The 7331-nt window shown below is 33.5% G+C and overlaps 1 protein-coding gene and 1 non-coding gene across 3 annotated transcripts; both read right to left on the reverse strand.

Annotated features, from left to right (window-relative positions):
* Window positions 1–1000: 1000 nt before the first annotated feature.
* On the reverse strand, window positions 1001–1074 carry TRNAN-GUU (transfer RNA asparagine (anticodon GUU)). The gene has a single exon. It is a non-coding gene; the product is annotated as a tRNA-Asn (tRNA).
* Window positions 1075–1346: 272 nt separating this feature from the next.
* On the reverse strand, window positions 1347–5358 carry LOC130939971 (uncharacterized). 2 transcript variants are annotated; one of them, XM_057868038.1, is made up of 5 exons: window positions 5117–5358; window positions 3656–4267; window positions 3015–3222; window positions 1965–2690; window positions 1347–1859 (listed from the first exon to the last, which is right to left on the reverse strand). In XM_057868038.1, exons 2-5 carry the CDS (start codon window positions 4224–4226, stop codon window positions 1772–1774), a joined length of 1593 nt encoding a protein of 530 aa, XP_057724021.1. In that variant the 5' UTR covers window positions 4227–4267; window positions 5117–5358; the 3' UTR covers window positions 1347–1771. The 2 variants fall into 2 exon arrangements, with proteins under 2 accessions (XP_057724021.1, XP_057724017.1); XM_057868034.1 differs by having other exon boundaries at window positions 3656–4264; window positions 5117–5357.
* Window positions 5359–7331: the final 1973 nt, after the last annotated feature.

The raw sequence follows: 7331 nt of genomic DNA on the forward strand, positions 1-7331 counted from the left end.
CAGTCCACGGTCACCGTACCATATTGAAGAGAAGAGCTATGGCAGAGGCAAAGCACTCTCATCAACTCTGTTGTGTGAGTCTAGGCATAAAGAGAAAGGAAGAAATAGAACGAAGCTAAAAAAAGTAATGAAACTAGTGAAATAGAGAAGAAGTTAGAAGTTCAGAGAAAATAATGAGAAGCACCACTAATCAGGTTTTCATCTCAGAAAAAAATAAAATTTACAGTACTAATTACCACTAACTAGTTAAAATATATACTTTTTTTCTATTCAATGTGATTAAATTACCTGCTAACTAAGTAATCAGTCATAACAACCTTTCATAACTGACTTTAATACCTTCTTACATATGACATCTAACTAATTTTTAATTAACTAATTTATCATACATCACCAGCAACTTACTAGCTGAATAACTAACTACTCAAGTAACAAGACTTTCTAGTCTCTAGGCGATCCAATCTTTGTGGAATGGACAAGGATGCATTAAAATCTTCTCTTTCATATTTGTTCATCAGTTATAGCATTGCTATATGCAATAGAAATCTATATACTATGCATGCATAGAATGTGGCAAATTTCACATGCATGATAGAAGAAGAGAGATCCAGTTTATTATAAGTATGTCTGTATGTGTATGTAGTTCAACTTTTAGGTGGATATGTTTTAAAAGTTTAATTTTAAAGCACTAATAATATAAATTTATACCATTGTGTAATTATATATTTTTATAATTATTTATACAATTAATATAAAAATAATTATTTTTTTAATATAATATTATAAAATTAAATATATATGTATAAATAATTATTTTATATTTATATTGATAATGTATTAAAATTAAATTTATCTTTTAATGGATTTTGGTGTAGTAATAATATATAGTTGGATTGATTATTTCATATTAAAATTGGCTTCAAAGTCCCATACTATTATATGTGTGTGTAGTCATTTATTTCATTGAAAAATCCAAGTCATGTATGAGAAAAGTAGAATACGCTAGAGGAAGGGCTTGAACCTTCGACCTTGTGGTTAACAGCCACACGCTCTAACCAACTGAGCTACTCCAGCTTCTATAACAATAGTTTTAATTTACATTAATACCTTCTTTAATAATGGGAAAAACTTACCAACGTCTATTTAATTCTTAATTTCTTTGATTCTTGGTCTTAGGAAATATTATTAACGAAAAAATCAAACAATTCTTTTAATAATATGATAAATGGCACCGTACTATTAATCCAACTAAACTTCATTCACAAAATAATCTCATTTAAGGATTGGAATCATTTATTTATCACCTATATTCTTGTTTATATCCCACCAATTGGACTATTAGAGACTTGTTAAAAAAGTTATAAAATTAATCAATAATAAATGAAAATTTCAACAGATGCGCATGTTCAATTCTTATTGTTGAGACGTGTGATTTCAATCACATTTAGTAGTATGATTTTCCAAGTGACCAATAGATCAGTCGTCGTTTCGATATGGCAGTTTGCGATATGAAAGCTTCCGATGAACATCTGGATTCCAACTCATGTGAAGAGAGAAATGATATTAATAAAGAATGATTTGGCATTCATAGAAATAGTGCTGCCCCTATGTTACTACAGAACTGTTTAATTGTACACTGATCCAAAAACTGGCATTTATGGCCAGCTAGAAAGTCCATTTGCATGCAATGTGGCTTTTTAGTTCTGATTCTCAATTTCCAACATGCAGATACTGGTTTTAGCCTTGCAAATCTCTTGAGTCTGGCATAGTACTAACTTTCCTTGGAAGCAGCTACGGCAGCTTTTGATCCATACTTGGCGAAAACATCACTTAGTACAGCCTTTTCCTTGATCTTTAACCTGTACCAGTGTGAATGGAATAAACATTTTAGAATGAAAAAGCAAGCATGAGAATCATCATCTGATTAACGTGTGTAAAATGCACACAGATAATGAGATAATTACCTCTTTGCGGATCCAGGAACATCTAACTTTGGAACCTTCTTGCCTTTCTGTTTCGAAGCCCGCTTTTTCTTCTGCACGCTCTCTTGTCCAACTTCAGCAGATGAACTTGGTTCAGCTGTGGGGTTTCTATCTATCTGCTCTAAGGAAAGTGAACCAATTTCGGAATTGATCTGCATTTCCACACTATCATCATCATCATCCATGAAAGCAGTGGCAGCATCCTGATCCTCTACAGAACCCTCTTCATCTTCTTCTTCTACACTATCATCATAATCTGCCATGAAAGCGGCGGCAGCATGCAGATCCTCTTCTTCTTCTACACTATCATCATAATCTGTCATGAAAGCTGTGGCAGCAACCTGATCCCCTACAGAACTCTCTTCTTCATCCTCTTCACTCTCATCATAATCTCCCTTTAACACGGTGGCAGAATCAGGTTCCTCTCCAGAACTCTCTGCTTCTCCTTCTCTGTATATTTGATTGTCTGCTTCATCTGAAACATCCAAAGTGGTCCCATCCCAAGAACTAAGGGCAGAATCCTTCACGTTAGAAACCTCATTTGAGTCCTCTTCAACACCAGAGACCATGAGAAGTGGAGTAGTGTTAAGATTTGCACTTGATTTCGGAGAAACAGGAGAGGAAGAATGTGCATTTACAAATTCACATTTTATTGGCTTCTGAATCTTGCCAAAACCAATACTTTGTCCAGAATATAGCTCTATAAACCTGAAGGAATGATCATTTGAGTAAAATATACTACCACAGGGAAAACAATTAAAATCACTGTGAGCCAGCAACACTTTCTGGCATTGATAATGGTACAAGTAATCAACAACCATTATGACTAGATCCTTAATTCCAAGAAATACACATCTGAAATCATTCCACTTTACCCGAGTAAAAGAAATGAAGCTTGAATTTGTTAACCAAGAGAAGAAAACAATCTTTTAAAGTTTTACATATTTTCACTGTGATAAATAAAATAAGAGTTTCTAAAAGGGAAAAAACTCCATGCACTGTGTATAGACTAGAGTTCTAGAACACACCTACCTAACTGCATCTGCTTCACACTTGAAATCAACAAAAGCAAAACCCTTGCAGATAGGGTCCCGTGTCTTCTTATTTCCAATAACTGCCGGGACGATATTCACTATGCCTGGAATCCCTTCAAATGCAGATTTCAGATCCTTATGAATGTTCTTCTTTTTCGGCAGGTTCACCAAGCGCACTCGACCACCAATCGGAACAACTTGAGCGTCTTCAAAATTTCATGACAACAGGAATAGTCAAATGCCAAATTGTAAACACTGCAGAAACAAGAAGTAAACAATGGCCAAAAACAATGGCCTGTTTCATCCAAAGGCCAAACACAAACAAACAAACAAACAACAACAACAACAACAACATCAACAACATATAAACCACACTAGACCACTAGCAATTTCCTTTGACCATTACCAAGTTCTTATATTCTTTTCAGGCTCCATAAAATATGCACTTCTGAATCAACAAAGATAAAAGAATTCAGGATAAGAAGAAAAAATTAAGAAAACATCAAAATTTGTTTAAAAGTTAAAACGAATGTATTATTTCACCAAACATAGTAACATGAAACACAAACAAGTGAACAATAGCACAAAAGCAATCACTCTGTGGAATAAAATTCGAACAGTTTTCAAATGTAACTAAACCTTTCTTCTTTTCTTCACTGTTTTTGGAGTTAACGACACCGCTCTTGAGCTTCTTCAAGTTAGCAGCTTGTGCTTCTCTGCTCTGACGCATTTCATCAAGCAGCTTGTCCTCGACGGAAGTATCATACACTTTCCCTTCACCGAACCCTCTGGGTTTGTGCTTGAACCACTTCCTCATCTTCTCAAACGGCATCATTCCCTCTTCATCACCACCTTCTTCGTCTTCGTCTTCATCACCATCGTCATCGTAGTAGTACTCATTATTGCCACCCAAAACGACGTCGTCGTCCTCAAAGTCTTCGCCACCGTCGTCGTAGTAATCAAATTTATCGTCGTTTGTTTTCGTGCCACGACGCCGTCGCCTCCTCGAAGATGTGGCAGGGGAGCGACGCACGGCGCGTAAACTCACGCGGGGTTGTCGGAACCGATGGAAGTGGAGATCGAAGCGCGAAAAGAGTGGGGAGACGATAGCCTGAGAGGCACGTGCGAGAGTGAAGGAATGGCACGTGCCGGTTCTCACTCGAACCGGCAAAAAATTGTAGGGGGCCGGAAGCAAAGCTGAACGGAGCATAGCTTCTTCCTTCTCCGATTTTCAGCTCCTCCGCCTTGCTGCTTCAGTTTATCGTTACCCAAACAAAAAATTGTAATTAATTTAACATTTTTAAATTACATATATTATTATGTTATTAAACTAAATTTGTAACGATTTAAAGGATGCTAACTAATTTTAGTCATTAATAGTTACAATTGAACAACAGAACAGAACAAGTGAGAACAGGTTCGGAGGCTGAAGCACAGGTTTATATTGAAATGAAATGGGAATTTTATTTGTTTTGACATCCATATCCATGATCCATAAGAAGCTAATTATGTGGATTAGCAACAATCGGTAAACAAATTGATATAAGTATGTATTGATAAAAGAAGGCAGAGGCAAATCTGAAATAAAATGCTTATCAGCTTCAAAGAAACTTGGATTAGTCACTGACAAAATTGTATTGATGCAAATAACAGTCAAAGGAATCAACAATATGGATCTGTCTAGGCCTGAAAATTGCATATATTGTACCAAGTCACTAATAAACGAAAAGAAACCGAAGCAAGAAAAAAACAATTAGTCTTTAATTATATATGCTTCACCCTGCATAACCAGCATTCATGTCCATTACCATTTTGATGCAACAAACATTTCTTCCAAAATTATAACGCGCGCAAGTTCAATTATTCACATTGAATAACAACTTAGACTTTTTTTAATTGACTATAGTTGGTAAATTAGGTGGCTGTTTTCATAAACCACATTTACCAACATGGACTGGAGTAGTGAGTCATTTATATGATGATGCAATAACAATGAGTTGGAACCAACTAAATTAAAATGCAAACTCTGACTCAAATTAAGGAAGAGTACTTATTAAAAAGAAGAAGCGGAGGCGAAGAATTGAAAGCAGGGCCACTAACCTGGGTTCCGTGCCGAGAAGCCAGCGAAGATCAAAACGACGTGCCGAGCTACCTGGGGAAGAGGAAGATGAAAACGACGTGCCAGCGAAGATGAAAACGACACGGGGAAGAGGAAGCAGCGGCTGCGCTGAGGACCTGGGGACGGCGGCGGCGATGAAGGGCTAGGGTTTTCCTTGGCTTCAGAGGTCTCCACTCTCCAGGGAATGCACGAATGGTTCTGCTTTTGTTTTTTTTTTTTTTTTCAAATAAACAAAACGGCGTCGTTTTATTCGAATCGGCCGGTTCGACGATTTTCAGACGATTTTCAAACGATTTTCTCTCCAACGGTTATAAGTATTGAACCGGACCGTTTTTAATGCATTCAGACATGTTTAATTTGTTCAAACTTGAAAGTATGAATGAAAGATTGATGGAGTAGCTATTAACAATAATGAATTCAGCGAGTTCATCTTCATGACATTTCATCATAATTATACATCACACAAAGAAAAAGAAGACTACATAACACCCAATTCTTGGATTTTTGAACTATTTACTATATATTATAAATTGCATGATAAATGATCATACCATAAATATATATTTTTTATGGAAATTTTTGCAAAAATAATAAAATATTTGTAACCAACTACATCACTTTTCTTTTTGGGTCAGGAACTATATCGCTTTAAAAGGTGTTAAGATTGGTGGTTTGAGAGAGAGAAAGGGGGGGGGGGGGGGGGAGGGGTGTTAGATTAATTTGGGCCATATGTTATGCCCAATAGTGTGGTTTTCGGTACAAGCCCATATATATTTCGCAGTTTTTATTATTCACCCTGATTATTCTAGGTGCGTATGCACGACCAAAAATGAAAATACTAGGTGCATATGTCCAAAAAAAAAAAAAACAAGTGCATTGCTGACTTGAAATGACTATTATTAAATTAAATAGTTCCAATTTTTTCTGAATAACATTTCCTAATCTTTAATACCAAAAAAAAAAAAAATCCCTTATCTTTCAATTTCATATGAAGAGTTTAAATAAAAAGAACTTGAGTTTAAATAGTCCCTGTTGAGTTAATAACTTTGATGGTAACCATTAGATTAAATTTGAATGGATAATAAGTAAACTAAAGCCATTATTTATTCTAGTGTATACTAACTCATCACCATTTTATTTCTTAAATGCATGAATAATAATAATAATAAATATGTGAATAACTAAGCTGATAACTGATAAGTATCTTATGTTCTATTTAAGATAGGTCTTGGTGGAAGTAGATAACCAAGTGTAATATATTTTTTTGAAATAGGAATAAAATTTTAAATTTGTCAATAAATTATTTTATGAATAATTTATTTCTAAAAATTACATTTTAAAACATCACACAAGTATGGGAATAATATATTTTTATGAAAAATTTTAATAAATAAATTAAAACTTTTTAAACAATTTCCACTAAGAATCTAGACAAGTGCACTTAAAAAAACTGCAATAATGAACTGATAATAGTGATTGTGGAAAAGAGAATATTTAAAAAATTTTACGTCGAATTCTTGCCCTGAAAATCATAAGAGACTTCTTTTCTGGTCCTCGGACTTTGAAGAAAATAAACAAAAATCCAAACAATATAAGTTTTTAATTTTGTCAAAACATTTATTATTTCAAAAATTAAATTGATATGTAAAAATGACTAAATATTTTTACTATATTCTTCACGTAAAATTATAATATTATATCATAAAATTATTTATTCTAAAAGCTAAATAGATAATGATTCATAAATAATTATATATTTAAAATAAAGTATAATATGATAAATAATATTAAACATTACATGCTGATGAGTTTGGATTTTTAAATTCCTTGAACAACGAGCCATCCCAACCATGCTTACAACATTTATTTTTTCTCTTAATTAATGCTTTCCATGAATTGAGGTTCTAATTCGAGTTGCAATCTGAAACAAAGGCTTAACACGCGGAGATATAACAGGGCAAGCTACAAAAATTTATTATCAGTTGCACTTTATTCAACTACGATTAATTGATTATCACTAATTATTGGACCACCATCAAAATAAGATCACAATAAATCGTATCTACGTCAAAAATGTTAAGAAACTAAATTTAAGATTTAATTAATATGTATTTTTAGAACACATATTAAAATTATTAATAAAAAAATTTAATAAAAAAGGATATACAAAATTTAATTTTTAATATAATTATTATA

Source organism: Arachis stenosperma, chromosome 1 (assembly GCF_014773155.1).
Source record: "Arachis stenosperma cultivar V10309 chromosome 1, arast.V10309.gnm1.PFL2, whole genome shotgun sequence".
In the NCBI taxonomy this organism is placed as follows: Eukaryota; Viridiplantae; Streptophyta; class Magnoliopsida; order Fabales; family Fabaceae; genus Arachis; species Arachis stenosperma.

What these genes read in the sequence shown, in the direction of transcription:
- LOC130939971 (XM_057868038.1), bottom strand. Translation starts at nt 4,226, where the DNA reads ATGCTCCGTTCAGCTTTGCTTCCGGCCCCCTACAATTTTTTGCCGGTT. An exon ending in TGTGAAGCAGATGCAGTTAG is followed by an intron (nt 2,691 to 3,014) that starts GTAGGTGTGTTC and finishes TCATTCCTTCAG; the next exon opens with GTTTATAGAGCTATATTCTG. An exon ending in GTTCCTGGATCCGCAAAGAG is followed by an intron (nt 1,860 to 1,964) that starts GTAATTATCTCA and finishes ACACTGGTACAG; the next exon opens with GTTAAAGATCAAGGAAAAGG.